Source organism: Solanum stenotomum, chromosome 1 (genome assembly GCF_019186545.1).
Source record: "Solanum stenotomum isolate F172 chromosome 1, ASM1918654v1, whole genome shotgun sequence".
Lineage (NCBI taxonomy): Eukaryota > Viridiplantae > Streptophyta > Magnoliopsida > Solanales > Solanaceae > Solanum > Solanum stenotomum.
In genome coordinates, this window is record NC_064282.1 from 93,180,298 (window position 1) to 93,197,495 (window position 17,198).

At 35.6% G+C, this 17,198-nt stretch overlaps 2 protein-coding genes across 2 annotated transcripts in view; both read left to right on the forward strand.

Annotated features, from left to right (window-relative positions):
* The window catches only part of LOC125871115 (uncharacterized), a 367,917-nt gene that overhangs the window by 95,246 nt on the left and 255,473 nt on the right, over positions 1 to 17,198 (forward strand). The window lies entirely within an intron of this gene.
* Positions 905 to 1,885, forward strand: LOC125859215 (uncharacterized). The gene is made up of 2 exons (XM_049538919.1): positions 905 to 1,000; positions 1,121 to 1,885. The coding sequence occupies exons 1-2, from the start codon at positions 905 to 907 to the stop codon at positions 1,883 to 1,885; spliced, it is 861 nt and encodes a 286-aa protein (XP_049394876.1).

Below are 17,198 nucleotides of genomic sequence, written 5' to 3' on the forward strand. Positions count from 1 at the left end.
AACATTTGACCGGGCACGAAGTTTAAGAAATAGATGAAGACTTTGAATGTTTACCAAATTGCCCTTCAAAAAATAATAATATTAAAATTTAAAAACAAAATATACGCATTCCAAATTTTTTTTAAAAGTACACTCATTTTATCTCTCCTATATATTGGTGAAGGATAAAGTCAAAAAAGATAAAAGCACAGTGACTTTTCAGATTTATGTTCCCAAAATTACTCATTTTCTCTTTTCTCTTTCTAAGTAATTTAGAAACCACTCTCTCTTTCTCTTATGAAGATCGTCCCATCTCTGCAAATCATGTTTTTTTTTTGAAAAAAAATCCTCTTCTTGATTCCAATTATTTTTAGATTTGTGGTGCCAAAATCACATTAAATTCATGGCGCGTAATCATAATTTTTTTTGAATTTTTTCAGCAAGTGCTATTAAGAGAGATGTTTTTTTATATTTTCATATCATTTTTTCCCTCTATTACCTTTGAATAATTTCTCCTGCAGGACTATTGTATTGTTTTCTTTCATCTCCTTTTTTTTCGTTTCTTGCTTATACTCCAGAAATGAGTATAGTTGTATTTCCGGAAGATCCAACCACTAAAAACAAGCGATTAAAATTTGAAGAGCGTCAAGCCATTGCAGATTGGCTTTTGAAAGAAAGCAAGGAAGGAAAACTCAAATATGGATCTTTAAAACAAGCTGATATTTTGTTCAACAAATCAAGAAGAACTATTTTACGCATTTGGAAGCAATGTAAATCATCTGTTGATAATGGTACACCGTTGGATGTGTCTTCAAAACTTGTAGGCAGAGTTGGAAGAAAACGGGTGTAAGTTGACATTAATCAAGTTAAAGAAACTTCACTTTGTCGTCGAACAAATATTCGATCTCTGGCTTTTGCGATGAACATGGCAAAATCAACTGTCTTTCGGCGGATAAAAGATGGCACTATTCGGACACATACCAATTCCATTAAGCCTCAACTAACCGAACAAAATAAGAAGGTACGACTTGAATTTTGCTTTTCAATGCTTGATTAGAGTACAATTTAGACAAATCCGAAATTTGTGAATATGTTTAATTATGTTCACATTGACGAGAAATGGTTTTTTTTATCTAAAAAGAGTGAAAGGTACTACCTACTTCCTGAAGAACATGAGCCTGATCCATATCGCTCTTGCAAAAGTAAAAACTTTATTCCAAAAGTTATGTTTATGGCTGTTGTTGCTCGTCCTCGATTTGATGAAAATGGAATTGAGCTATTTTCTGGAAAAATAGGTATTTTTCCATTTGTAGTTAAGGAACCAGCTAAGCGGAATAGCAAAAATCGAACAGCAGGAACTCTCGAAACAAAACCCATTCTATCAGTAACTAAAGATATTACTAGGGCTTGTTTGATTGAGAAAGTTCATCCTGCCATTAGATCAAAATGGCCAGCTTCGGATTCAAACATTCCTATCTTTATACAACAAGATAATGCAAGACCACATATTGGTGTCAATGATTTGGAATTTGTTGAAGCTGTCCAAAAAGATGGATTCGACATTAGACTATGGTTTCAACCACCTAACAACCCTGATTTAAATGTGTTGGACCTTGGATTTTTTAGAGCAATCCAATCTCTTCAATATCAAAAGGTTCCTTCAAATGTTGATGAATTAGTGGAAGCGGTGGAAAGATCTTTTGATGAAATGAAGGTTGAACAACTCAACCATGTATTTCTTACTTTACAATCTTGTATGATTGAGGTGATGAAAGGTAATGGAGAAAACAACTACAAAGTTCCTCATTTGAACAAAAACAGATTAGAAAGAGAAGACAATCATCCTCTTCAACTTTGTTGTGATATTGGTATTGCCAATCATGTTTCAACTCTACTTCAACAATGATAGGGATAACTAGTATGGCAATTTTTTCTTTTTTGAAATGCACTTTTGATAATTTTGTAGGAACATAGAAAATTTTAACAAATGAAAATTGAAATGATATTTTATAAGTAGAGAAAGTACTAGTATTGTGTACATCCAAGGTGATCACCATGTTATTTTTGTACTCCTTTAATATGTGAAAGTTGAAATGATATTTTGTCAAGTATATTAGGAGCATTACTATTGTTTACAATCATGGTGACCATATGTAATTTTTGTACTTATGGCTATTAGTTATGAAAGTATAACAAAAACTACGATGGATCCAAAGTAGCATGAATTATTTGTAGCATTGTCACCATTTTTTTGGGTGCCTTATTGCTAATTTAATCTTAAAAACAAATTTCATTGATATTGAATTAAAATTGTAAGTTGAGAGCAATGTTACGAAACGATTATTATTGAATTGTTCACTATCTAGTTTGAATTTGAAGTTTTTGATTTTCCTTAAATAGATTGTAATTTAAGATAATCATCAAATTCATGTTAGAATACTTTGCATTAAAATCATTACCTTACTAAGTGAAAGCCCCAAAATTTTAGTGAAAAAATAAGAAAGCAATGTAATGTAAAAATGCAAATCTTTTTTTCCTTGGTGAAACATTAGAAAGAACGAAGAATAACTGTGGACAAAAAAAGTTTATACAAATTGGAAAGAGTAAAGAATGGTATTCTAGTCATATACAACAAAAAGCTACAACATTGTTTTTATAGGAAAGAGAAATTGCAGGTTCAATTAATTATTGATGACCTTTTATAAAAAAAAATAGGAGTATTATTTTTAAAATTAAGTGGGACCAATAAGGGTAAAAGAGGAATTGTTTGTTTAAATATTTGCCATATATGGAAATGTGATATTCTTTTTAGGACTAACCAAAAAGGAAATGTTGTCACATAAAATGGGACGGAGGGAGTCTATGTTAACTATAATATATTTTTGAAATACAAAAAATAAGATAAATATATTTGACAATTATGGAATTGTTATAAAATAATATAGTGGATGTCCACTACATCAAGAAGTTACTCCATTATTTTCCTCCATTATGAAGATAACCATAACCTCCATAACTTTCACCTTTATAACCATTATTCTTGTAACCTTTCACTTTCATAACCTCCCCATTATATTCAAGTTAATGTCATGTTTATGACTAACCGTTTGTATGCCTCTATGTTACACTATAAATAGAGGCATAAGGGTTCATATTGTATACACTTGAAGACTTGGAATAATAAGAAAAGCTCTCATCTCTTGTCTCCCTATTTCTATTGATTTCATCTTCTATATTTCTTGTCTTATTTTGCTTTAGTTTTATAACACGTTATCAACACGAATGTTCTACTATTGCAGGATTGAAGCAAAACAAATAAAAGGAGGTAAAATAATTGTGTTTATTTTTCTCTCGAGAGCAAGGTAAATTATTGTGGAATCTATTTTATATATTACTTGTGAACAAGGTGAATGATTAATATTATTGTTACTGTGCATTTTTTCACCTATGACTATATATACTTTCTTTTGTATGTGGAATTTATTTTATATTTTATTTATGATTATGCTCACTGTTTTGGTTATTACATAAGCTTTAAATTTATTTTGTTTTGTGCGTGAAATATTTTGGGTTCACATGGAAATTGAAAAAGAGGTGGTGGTAGTGAAAAGTTTTATTTTAGTGTAATTGGAATTATTATTTTTCTAGTGTGCAATGGATTCTTTGATTTATAATGGTAATTCACTACCTTAATAATTATGCACCAAACATTATATAATATAAAGCTTATAATTAAGCAAATATATAAAAGCTATCACCACCTCAAGCAGTAAAACAAAGTCGTTATGGCTATGTTACTAACATAGACAACCATGAATGGTATTCATTGACAGGTGTTATATGTAACTCTCTGTTTTGACTAGTTTAAGATATTAGTACATACTTTGTTGAGAATATTTTTATTGTGTTTTTTTTTTGTTCTATATTTTATTATGCATGCTAATCACAAAGTGACAATTTTGTTCTATATTTATTTGTACATGTTAATCACAAAGTGGTAATTTTTTTTTTAAGGCTCAATGGTGAGTCCTATTGTATTTGGCATTTATGTCATTGATCGAGGGTAAGACGAAGGATTCAAATCCTATCGCACCAAGAAGGTCATCGGGTGAGAGTCCTGATGCATCATGATAATAAAATGTTGGGTTAGGTCCCAACAAATAATGACCTAAAATGCCTTTTTATGGGTAAGACGTTGGGTTCAAGTCCCAACATAATATAATGCTGATGTAATGATGACTGAGCAAATTGATATGCTCTTGATAAAAGTCATGAAATCCGCTCAATTGATTTGCTCCATTCTCTTATGTGAATGTGATAGCAGTGCATAATCTGAAAAATGACAAGTGATTGAATGTATGAATATGGGTGTGGTAAAATGATAATGGTCATCATTGTGGTAATTAAAAGGAAGAACATTATGGGTTCTTAAGATGTTCCTTCAAATGTAAACATAATTTTGTCCATTAAAGTGATATAAAAGGTTATTGGACACATTGTTTCTTAAGATGGTCCTTCAAATGAAAAGGTAATTGTTAAAGGTAATTTTTATCCATCAAAGTGGTATGAGAAGTTATTGGGCACATTGTTGTTGGTGCAACCCAATTTGAAAAGTTTTGTAAATCCTCCATCAAAATAAAGGAAGACAAAGTGGTAGTACAATTGGTACATTTGGCCTCGTAAAGTGATGTTGAGGTGAGTCACATAAATTTGATAATGCCAAAGCATGACAATGAGTTTCTAATAAAAACTTATGGAGCATGTGCAAATGGTTATAGTCCATTTCTTGAAGAAAATGTGACTTGTGTTCGTATGGATAAGAACATGTTCATGTATTGTTGGATGAATGTCACATCTCACCTCTACGGGAGGTTTGAGAGATTGAAAGAAAATATGTTGACATAAATAGTTATTTTGGTCATATACTTTGAGTATTGTGGTATGTTTTATTATGAATTATTGAAGGACAAAAGAAAGAAATAAATATTTTCTATAAAGGTTGTGGCCATGATCAAAATAAATGTTGTTGTGTGGCAACACAAATTTGTCATTGGTTGTCAAGAAATAAGTCTTGCATGTAATAATTTTAACCATGACAATAATAATAATTTTCTCCTTGAAGGAGATGGGCACCATAAAAATGATGTTGTGAAATTTATGGTAGTACACAAAATTAGTTGAGAGTTCCGAAAGAGCTAATTTGTTACTATCCAGAATGAAATTGTTCATAATATTGGGATTGTAGTAAGTCTCAAAAGAAACTTTTTAAGTTTCGGAGGAATTGAAAAAATAGATTATTATATTGAGACTATAAATTATTGAAAGATTAAATATCTTCAGATTACTATAATCAAAGCGGGTTATGAATATTTACATAAAAGGTTACCCGCCTTTCTTTGGTTTGTTGAATAAAAATATGAGCATGATGAAGGAATCACATGCAAAAGTAAACTAGAAGTTTACTAGAATAAAGATCAGTTGGCATAACCGGTTGACCATTTTGGTTCAAATGTGATGCAAAAGAATTGAGAATTCATGTGGTTATATGTTGGAGAAATAAAAGATTCTTCAAGAATTTTCATGTGTTGCTTGTTCTCGTGATAAAATGATCATTGTACCAGCTAAGGTTGGGATTGTATCCCCTAAAATTATTTAGAACATATATAAAGGTGAATATGGGCCCGTTCACCTGCCATGTGGACCGTTCACCTGCCATGTGGACCGTTCACTATTATGATTTAATAGATGCATCTATGAAGTGGTCACATGTGCATTTGTGTCAACTTACAAATTGGTTTTTGTAAGGTTGTTTGCTCGAATTGTTAAATTAAGAGCACAGTTCAAAACTATAAAATTATGTTGATAATGTTCGTTGGTTTAACGGAAATTGTATGCCTCCAATTATAGCTAGACCAATGATTATGAGAATAAATCTCTCAAATAAAACTTGGCATGAGATGAGTTTATTTAACGTGAATGCATCAAACCAACAAGGTTCTCCCATCACAATTGGTTCAAGGTCAGGAACCAAATAATTTCCATCTAAAAATTTGATGTGTGCACATATGATTTTATTGCTCCACCATGCACAAAGATGGATCCCCAAATGAGGTTGGGGTGAATGTTAGATTTCCTAACATTAGTGTAACACCCCAGAAAATTATTGAGCTAAGAACCGAACCGTTCTTCATAGTGAGTGAGATTTTTTCAAGGAATTTAAAATTTCTTGAGTATTAAGGTCACTAGATGTTGCACCTTGAGTTCCAAGAAGAACCTAAGAGAAAAGCATTCAAGTAATTTCTAGTTTTTCTTAAGTTTTGGGTCAACTTCAAACGACCATAACTCCTAGTACAGGATGAGTTAGGTGAGCTACAAGATATAAAATTAAAGCCCTTCGAGTCCTCTTTCTAACACCACTGAGTTTGCTCAATTCTGAGCTCTGAGTAACAAGTTATGACTGATTTACTAACGTCGCGCAAACCTGGCAGCAGCTCCGCAATAGCTCCGCGACGCGGAGCCAATATGGACCTCACTGCCTGGTGAAAACTAATTCCGACTCCCAGCTTGTTTTAATTATTTCTTTAGGGGTATTTTAGTCCTAAAAACCCTTAGGAAGTCATCTAAATTGCCCTAAACATGTAGAAAATCAGTTTTCTTAAATCGAAACCCTTTCATCCACTCCAAAGATTCTACGCTCAAGAAATTCAAGAAGAAAAGCTAAGGCTAGGGTTCTTCTTTCTAGATTTTTCCTTCAAGTTCTTCAAGAAGATGTCCTTTCAGGTATGTAAGCTTCCATAGTGTTGGGTTTGTTCACTCACACGCCAATCATGTTAATTTCAGCGTTAAGTTCGTTCTATAAAGTTGAAAGTATGGTGTTCTTGAAATTGGCTTTAGTTCTTGAGTTTTGATGAGATTATTGAGTTCTAGATGAAATCATGTCGATTTTAGAGTTGTTTATGAGTAGGTTTTTGTGTTCTTGTGCTGGGTATCTAAATCAAAAGAGGGATTGAGAAAGAGAATTGAATTTAGGCGAATTGGGGTTAGAAAACGAAGAAGGAAAAGTCGAGCAGATTTTGGCACGCAAGTCCGCGTCGCGGACTAGCTCCCCCAGTGACCAAAAATTTTCTCCGCGTCGCGGGTAAGATGCAGACTCCTCTGTCTCAAAATTTAATTTCACGAGTAATTATTTAAAACACCTCCACGTCGCGGACTTGTTCCAAGACGGTGATTTCGTAACTTTTCTCAGATTTAGCTATTCAAAATCATTCCTAAACATCATGAGATCTTTCCTATCACAAATCATAACCCTTGAATCCATAATTCAAATTCAAGGTAGAGTTAAAAGTTAAGTCTTGAGAGTTCTTTCGAACATTTTGAGAATGTCCCCTTTAGTCTTTTTTAGGAGTCTTCTACAATTTCTAATACCTTGTTTCAAGACTTGAGCAAGTGAATATGAGAATGAGGAAAATGTATTCATGAGTCTACGTTGTCATCATGATATATTTTACATCATGAACCATAACTCTTGAATTCATAATTCACATTCAAGAGAGAGTTAAGAGTAGAGTTCAAGAAAGTCTTTGAGTTCAATTGTGAATCCTTTGAGATCCACCATCGATTTGAGTTAAGTTTTCAGAAGTAAATATGAGAATGAGAAGAGTCGTATACTTAAGTTCCTTATTGATATTTTGACCCTTGAATCAAGTCGTTCATGCCCATAACTTCCGCATGAACTCCATCAGCTTAGTATCTTTGAAATGAGTAGTATCTTCAAGTTCGAAGTCTTGAGTATCGAGTTCCTAACCCTTCCGAGATTATAATCCTAATCATGGGACTTTTACCTATTACCCATGAAGTCCATGAGTTGAGTTGTTCATGCCCATAATTTAACATGAACATTATAAGTCGAACAATCTTGAGATAAGAAGTAGCTTTGCGTCCTTGAGTTGAGTAGTTCATGCTCATAATTCCGCATGAACCCTCTGAGTTGAGCATTCTTGAAATTAGTAGTATCATTGAAGTTCTTGAGTTCCAATAATTGAGTTCTGTCTATGGTTATTAAAAACCTTGCATTAAGTCGTTCAAGTCCATAATTCGGCGTGAGCCATTTTTTTTAAGAAGTCTTTTATAAATGTTTAAACTTTGCTTTAAGGCTTAAGCTTTGATGTTGAGTAAAGAGTAAGAGTAAAGCTCTTTTTCTTCAAAGAAATATATGGGAACTAAGTATTCCCAAGAAGTTAGAAAATGTTTCACATTTTGAGAAAGAAAAGGGAACATCGATTCCAAGAGAGCTTTTAATCTAAGTTTTGAGTAATTATCTCAAACCAAAGAAAAAAGTTATTTTAAAATATATGAGCTAAGTATATTTTTGGGAGTAGTATTGAACATCGATATGGGGATACGAGTTCATATTAGCTCAAGTCTCCATAAACCATATAGTCATTATGGGTATTAATGGGTCATACTTTTTAAATGATCACATAAGTTAAACTAGTGGATCCACTAAGTTAAGTGTTCTATATGACTACAAAGTATAGGACAGTTCTGGAAGCGTGGACAAGACGTTGTGTCACCACTTAGGTGTCACGACCCGAGAGTACCCCCTAGTCGTAACCGGCGTACTCGACCTCGAAGAGGTCTAATACAAGCCTCTTAGCATTCATTCATCGCATAGATACTAAAACCATAAGGAATTAAAAACTTTCTTTACAAGAAAACATTTCATAAAAAAAAAAACAATAGCAAGCGGAAGACTTTCTAGACTTTATACATGATGTCTCAAAACCATCTAATACTTTAGAGTACAAAATTCGGAACTAATCCCATACACAACTTAAACAATACTAAAAAGACATAAAAGAACATATGGGGTATTGTCCTCGAATATATGAGGACTCACCAAGTCTTCATCTTCAACACTTAGAAACCTATCAAATAGCCATGACATGTCATCATCTCCAAATCCCTACNCGAGTATCATATCTTTGAAGTTGAGTATCGTATCTTTGAAGTCAAGTATCTAATCTTTGAGTTGAGTATCTGATCCTTGAGTACTTCTGAGTTGTGTAAGTTTGAGTAGTTTTGAGTATTCTTGAGTATTCTTTGAGTTGAGTAAGTTTGAGAAAAGGAAAGTATGTATCCTTTTTATCAAGTTTCAAGCTTATGTTTATATTTTAGAATTCCCCTTACATGCTCGTACATTTCACGTACTAAGCCATTTGGCCTGCATCTTCTCATGATGCAGAAACGGGTATTCAAGATCATCAACAGGAGCTTCGTTGATACATCCGAGAGTTCGAGTTAGCTATGGTGAGCCTCCTTGCTTCCGGAGGATTTCATTTACCTTTCAATTATATCAGTTGTTAGGATGTTGTGGGTCTTGTCCCGACTTCCATCTTTATCAGTTAGAGGCTTCATAGATAGTCAATATAGTTGAGAAGTCTGTCATTTATTGTTATTAAATGTTTTAAAGACTTAAGTTGCCTACTTTGGGGTGAGTTGAATATATTTTATTATTCAGAGTTTTCATTTGAGTTAAAGTTTAAATCTAAGTTTTATGAACTTTTATTTCAGTTTTTAAGCTTTGTATGCTTGAATCAATTTTCCGCTTGTAGTCAGCCATGATGAGGGTTCACTTGGGGACCATCAATGGTCTTCGAGTGCCGGCCACATCCAGGGTGTAGGCTCGGGTCGTGACAATTAGGGGGAGATATGTTTAGCAGCTAAAATTATGCGTGGGGTGAATTATCTAAATCCTAGTTTTAAAAAAATGTGAACTTGAAGTTAAGAGATAATTCATTTGCAAAATGTTGCAAATAATTTGCCAGATGTATTTGTTGACCCAATATTTTAACTAAGCTGCAAATGCTCCAATAAATAGTACTTGAAGGACAGAGTCTATGGTACGCCAGAAGTGTGATAGACCAATCGATTCCAAACGTAAAACTCCTTAAGGAAGGAGAGGAGCAAATTATTAAAATGGTCATGATAATGAGGTAAGTGCTTTGAAAGAGCACTATGGCATAACACTTCATAAAACCTTGGCAAAGGTTCGGGTACCTGAAAATGATGAAAAATAAAGAGATCTCGATAAGTTATGTCGTATTGGAATCGAGTCAAATGACCATCGATGGTATCTTTGATATGAAGTAGCACTCAATGCTATAAGNCCACAAGTCTCAACATACGATAATGAAAATGAAAAGACTAAAGAAATAACATCTGACTATCTATGAAGCCTCTAAACAACTGAGATGGATGTCAGGATAAGACCCACGACATCCTAATGAACTAAAACTACTAAAAGTAATAAAAAGGGGTCCTCTGGAAGCAAGGAGGCTCACCAACAAATTCTGGAGCTCAACTAGAATCAACGATGCGCTGGATGCTGATCCTAGTTACCTGTGTCTGCATCATTAAAAGATGCAGGCCAAATGGCATCAATGAAGGTACGAGTATGCGAGGGGAATTCTAAAAGAAAACATAAGCTTAAAAGGAACTGAAGAACTTACTTGGCTCAACTCAACTCAACTTAACTGAACACAATTCAATATAAAGCTCCATAAAACAAGTGCAATATAAAGAAGAGTTTTTTAAAACATGGATGTCAACTCTCTGTATTTGGAAATACAATAATACTCTGTGTGTACGCAGAGATACAATATAACTCTGAAATGTATGTAAAAATATAATTAAACTATGTATATAAGAATATAAATACTCATGTGGGAGTTTCTCAAACCGACAACCATCACGTAAGATCTATTGTGATGATACAATATTTTGCCTCACGCTGCCAAGGTCGTCCTACCTTGCCGAGGGTATAGAACCTGACTACTAAGTAAATCCACTAGTCTATGCTAAAAAGCACTAAGGAATCATCAAAAAAAGTATGACCCTTTTCTACCCATGATGGCTACATGATTTATGGGCGTTGTGAGTTGTCTGAACTCTACCCCATATCGGTGCTCAATACTACTCCCAAAATATGATACTAGCTCTTATGTTTAAAAACATACTCCTTTCTGTGATTTGAGATAATTTCTCAAAAACTTAGCTCAAAGGCTATCTTGGAAATCAAAGTTCCCCTCTTGCTTAATTGTGAAAGCATTTACTCTTTTCTAAAAACTAGCTCAAAGGCTCTTTGGAAATCAAGGTTTCCTTACTTGTTTAAATGTGAAAACATTTTAAACTCTTTGGGAATAAATAGTCCACATATACTTTAGAAGAAATGAACTTCAATCTTTACTCTTTACTCTTTACTCAACTTGAATTTTAAGTCTTACAACAAAATTAAAACATTTGGAAAACTGTAATAACTTCTCTTGACTTGACTCTTATTTCTCTTGACTTTGATCGTAACTTTTCTTGAATTGGATTATGGATTCAAGGTTCATGATCTCATGTTATGGATGATTTCATGATGTTTAGACATACCTTAGAGTATAGAAATCGACTAGAAAACATAGGTACGTTGCTAAGGAACTAATACGAAAAGAAGGGGGAAAGAGTGGGAAACATGGCATCCCTGGTGCTCTGAGCGACGTGGGGCGCTAGAGGCAAAAATTCAGGGGCTGGGTTGGGGAGCTCTGGCTGGCGCAGAGCCCTAGAGCCCAAACTTCAGAATCCCTTTTGGGGCGCTCTGGCTGGGGCGGCACCCCAGCCCCCTACCTAGGTGGGTTCTAACTTTTCTTCTTCGTCTTTCATCTCTAAACCCCCTATTTCGACTTGGTTCTTTCCCCAAACACTTAGAATCAACCATACCATTAAAATACATCAGATTCTACTTGAAATCACACCTAAAATCATGAATCAAACTCAAGGAACTTAAACGACCAGAACCCACAAGATTTCAAACGAATTTCATCAAAAACTCATAAGATTTACTTTCAAATCAATATACTTCGCTGAATTGAATCATGATTGGCACGTGGGTGAACTAACCCAAACCTATGTGATCTCACATACCTCGTAGGGATCACCCCTTGACGAAATCCACAAGCGATTCTCCAAGAAACCGTCGAATCTTTAACTTTCTTCTCTTTTCTCCTCTTTTCTCTTTTCTCCAAGCCCTAGCGTGAATTTCCAATTGACTAAACTGATCTAATTCTGATTAGACCCCAAATAAACTCCTAAAAACGAATTAAAATAATTGGCTAAGGAAAAGACTAAAATACCCTTCCAAAATCCGAATTAGACTTTTCTTAATCGAGCAGCCCAACTTCAAATGGACATATCTCACTCATACAAACTTGAAATCATGCAAACTCGGCGGCGTTGGAAAGATTATTCCAAGATATTTCCTACAATATCTGGAAGAACACCTTATGCATCCTGAGCTAGGAGTTATGGTCGTTTAAACTTGACCAAAAACCCAAACTTAACATAACTTAACAAATTTCCAGATTTTTCATTCTTTCCTAAAATGACTATTTCCAATTCTAACTCTTTCTAGTTCTTTCAATTAGCGAGATGTTCTCATATCTCCCCCTTGGGAACATTCGTCCTTGAATGAGATTACTCTTATTAGACTAAGGGTGTAACATCTAACATTCAGTTCAAACACCCAATAAGCAATACAATACAACATGCCAACTTATAAAGTAAAGAGTACTAAGAAGAGAATTAGTACCTTGATCTGGAACTTCTCTGGATTAGAAGAGATTTGGATATCTCTTCTTCATATCTTCCTCAGTTTCCCAAGTAGCTTCCTCAACAAACTAATTCCTCCAAAGGACTTTGACTGATGCTACTTCATTAGTTCTCAACTTGCGAACTTGGCGATCTAAAATCTGAACCGGAATCTCTTCATAAGATAAGTTATCTTTGATACCAATATCTTCAGTTAGTATGATAAGTGGATCTCTCATGCACTTTTTCAACATGGAGACGTGAAATACCGGATGAACCACTGCTAACTCTTGTGGTAGCTCTAACTCATAAGCTACATTGCCAATCCTCTTGGATATTCTGTAAGGACCAATATACCGGGGTTTAAGCTTCCCCTTCTTACCAAATCTCATAACACCCTTCATGGGTGAAACTTTCAAGTATACCCAATCATCTACTTCAAACTCCAACTCGCTTCTCCTAACATTAGTGTAGGATTTCTAATGACTCTGCGCCGTTTTCAACCTCTCTTGAATCACTTTCACTTTCTTCATAGCTTGATGAACTAAATTTGGTCCTATCAACCCTATTTCACCAACTTCAAACCATCCAATAGGAGATCTACATCTTCTCCCATAAAGAGCTTCATAAAGAGCCATTTGGATGCTAGAGTGGTAGCTATTGTTGTAAGCAAAATCAATAAGAGGTAGGTGATCATCCCAATTACCTTTGAAATCAATCACACAAGCCCTCAATATATCCTCTAAGGTCTGAATAGAGCGCTTTGCTTGACCATCTGTCTGAGGATTTAAAGCAGTACTTTCACCTTTGAACCCAAGCCTTTCTGAAAAGATTTTCGGAACTGCGTAGTAAATTGGGCACCTCTATCTGAAATAATCGAAACTGGCACCCCTTGAAGTCTAACTATCTCTTGAATATATAACTTAGCATAATCCTCTGTTGTATAGGTAGTCTTTACCGACAAAAAGTGGGTTGATTTTGTCATTCTATCAACAATCACCCAAATAGAATCATGTTGCCTGCGAGACCGTGGTAACCTGTGATGAAGTCCATATTGATCATCTCTCACTTCCATTCGGGAAGTTCTATATTATGAGCCATACCATCGGGCCTTTAGTGCTCTACTTTAACTTGTTGGCAATTCGGACACTTGGCCACAAACTCTGCAATGCCCTTCTTCATACTACTCCACTAATAAACTTCTCTCAAATCGCGATACATCTTTGTGGAACCCGGATGAATGGAATATCTGGAGCTATGAGCTTCCTCCATGATCCTCTCTTAGAGTTCATCCACCCTTGGTACACACAACCTACCTTGATACCTCAATACGCCATCTCCCCCTTGTTCATAAGCTAAAACTTTTTGCTTATGAACATTTGCCTTTAATTCAAGCAAAATAGGATCTTGGTCTTGCTTTTCTTTTACTTCTGACACTAATGATGATTCAGTCTCATTCATCACCACTACTCCTCCTTCTGTGGAATCCATTAGTTGAACTCCCAATCATGCAAGTCTATGCACATCTTTCACTAACTCTCTCTTTTCTTCCTCAACATGGGGGGTACTACCTATAGACAACATGTTTAAAGCAGCAGCAACAACATTAGCTTTACCTAGTGATAAAGAATACTCATGTCATAATCCTTGAGTAATTCTAACCACCTCCTTTGTCTGAGATTAAGCTCTTTCTAAGTAAACACATATTGAAGACTCTTGTGATCGGTGAGCACATCCACATGAACGCCATAATGATAATGGCGCCATGTTTTCAAAGCAAATACTACGGTGGCCAATTCTAGATCATGGGTTGGGTAATTATTCTTATGAACTTTCAACTGTCTGGAGGCATAAGTTATAACTTTTTCATTCTGCATTAACACGCAACCCAAACCAACTCTAAACGCATCACAGTACACAACAAAGCCTTGCGTGCCTTCTGGTAAGGTTAACACTTGGCAGTAGTCAACCTCTTTTTCAATTCATAAAAGTTTTTCTCACAAATTTCAGACCATTGAAACTTAATTATCTTATGAGTCAACTTGGTCAAAGGGGATGAAATAGATGAGAACCCCTCTACGAACCTTCTATAATAGCCAGCCAAACCAAAAAAACTCCTAATATCAGTTAGAGATATGGGTCTAGGCTAATTCTGCACTGCCTCTATTTTCTGGGTATCAATTTTAATTCCCTCTCCGGACATAATGTGGCCTAAGAATGCCACAGACTCAAGCCAAAACTCACACTTAGAGAACTTGGCATATAACTCTCTATCCTTTAAAGTTTGGAGAACTATTCTGAGATGGCTAGTATGATCTTCCTCATTCCTCGAATAGATTAGTACGTAATCAATGAACAAGGTTTGAATACTCTATTCATAAGGTCCATAAACACTGCAGGCGCATTAGTTAAACCGAACGACATGACCAGAAACTCAAAATGACCATAACGGGTCCTGAAAGCTGTCTTTGGAATATCACATTCCCTTACTCTTAACTGATGGTAGCCAGATTTGAGGTCTATCTTAGAGAAACAGGTGGCACCCTGAAGTTGATCAAAAAAATCATTAATTCTCGGAAGAGGATACGTATTCTTGATGGTAACCTTGTTCAACTGGCGATAATCTATACACATCCTAAGGGAGCCATCATTCTTCCTTGCAAACAAGACCGGAGCGCCCCAAGGTGAGACACTTGGTCGAATAAAGCCCTTATCTAGGAGATCTTTCAATTGTTCTTTAAGATCTTTCAACTCTGCTGGTGCCATTCTATATGGCAGAATAGATATAGGACGAGTATTTGGAAGAATGTTTATACTGAAGTCTATCTCTCTTTCAGGAGGAACTCCGGGAAGATCATCTGGGAAGACTTCTGGAAACTCTTTTACTACTGAAACTGACTGAATAAGAGGTATCTCAACACTAGAGTCATTAACTCGGACTAAGTTATAGACACACCCCTTGGAAACTAACTTCATTGCCTTAAGGTATGAAATGAAACGTCCCTTAAGCACTGCTGAACTACTTTTCCACTCTAATACTGGCTCATTTGGAAACTGAAACTTGACAGCTCGAGTTCTACAATCAACTGAGGCATAACAGGCATGAAACCAGTCCATACCAAGGATGACATCAAAATATACCATGTCTAACTCAACTAAATCAGTCATGGTACTCTTATGATTGACGAAAATGGGACAACCACGATAGACTCTCTCTGTTATAATAGACTCACCAAAAGGTGTAGAAACACTAAGGGTTCACTAAGTTGCTCAGGAATAACACTAAAATATACGGAGTTACAAAGGATAAACTTTCTCCTGAGTCTAGCAAAGCATAAACATTAAAGTTAAAGACTCGGATCATACCAGTGACAACATTTGGTGAGTTCTCTAGCTCTTGGCGACTAGTGACGACATATAGGCGGTTTGCTCCTCCGCCAGTACTGAAAGTAGCCCCTCTAGGTGCAGCTCTATCTGGTGGAGCAATTGAAGAAGATTGGGCTCTATTACCCCCCTCCCCCCCTCTATTACTATTACCCCTACTTGTTCTTTGGAAAATCTCGCATAAAATGATTGTTATGGCCACACTTGAAGTAACCAGTGGAGCCATCAAGACACGTCCCTAAGTGGTTCCTACCACACTTAGCACATGCAGGAGGCTTACTACCATTTTTAGCCATACTATCCTGAGAATAGGTAGGTTTGGCTCTGAAATTCTGACTATTGTACTCACTTTTGTTCTTTGGTGCAGGCGCACTAGCAGATGATAGAGCAGGTCCCTTCTGTTTCTGTTGGAAAGATGACCGGTTGGCATTACTCTTCCGCTGCCCGGACTCATTCTCTGTCTTAGCTCTCTTATTCTTAAACTTTTTCTCTATCCCTTAGTTTGTCCTCCTCAACTTGTTGCACATGGATCATCAGACATGTTATGTCCATATCCCCTATCAGCATAGTTATCTTGCCTTCATTACTTGACAGACGAGACAACCCAACAACAAATAAACTTATTATGTTTATCATGTCAACAACCATCTCTGGAGCATAACGGGAAAGTTGTGTGAACCTTAGACTATACTCATAAACACCCATAGATTTCTGCTTAAGGGTAAGGAATTCTCGTACCTTTCCTTCTGTTAGCTCACAGGGAAAGAAACGCCCCATGAAAGCACTCTCAAAAACATCCCAACTCACAATCGGTTATGCGTAAGCACGAGTTAGAAAGAAATTGTATAGAGATGAACTTTATCGCACGAAATGAGTATGAAAAAAAAGTGAGATAATTCATAAGTGTCGCAGCCTCCTAATTATAGATGTGGAGCGCTTCACACTCATAACTAGGACTCTACAGACACGACTCATAGACTCCATAGGACTCTTGAACTCTATGCTCTAATACCAAGTTTGTCACGCCCCGAGCCTACACCCCGAACATGGCTGGCACTCGAGAACTACTATTGTCCCTAAGTGAACCCTTGACCTGGCTTATTTACTCAGCGGAAGACTTAACTTATCAAAGATAGCTCATATAAAAACTTAGAATGTTATAAGAAAACATTCAACTTGCCAATAAGGCAACCACAAGTCTCAAC

Coding starts and splice junctions, on each gene's coding strand:
- LOC125859215 (XM_049538919.1), top strand. CDS start 905: ATGGCAAAATCAACTGTCTTTCGGCGGATAAAAGATGGCACTATTCGG. Junction 1,001..1,120: donor TAACCGAACAAAATAAGAAG/GTACGACTTGAA, acceptor TTATCTAAAAAG/AGTGAAAGGTACTACCTACT.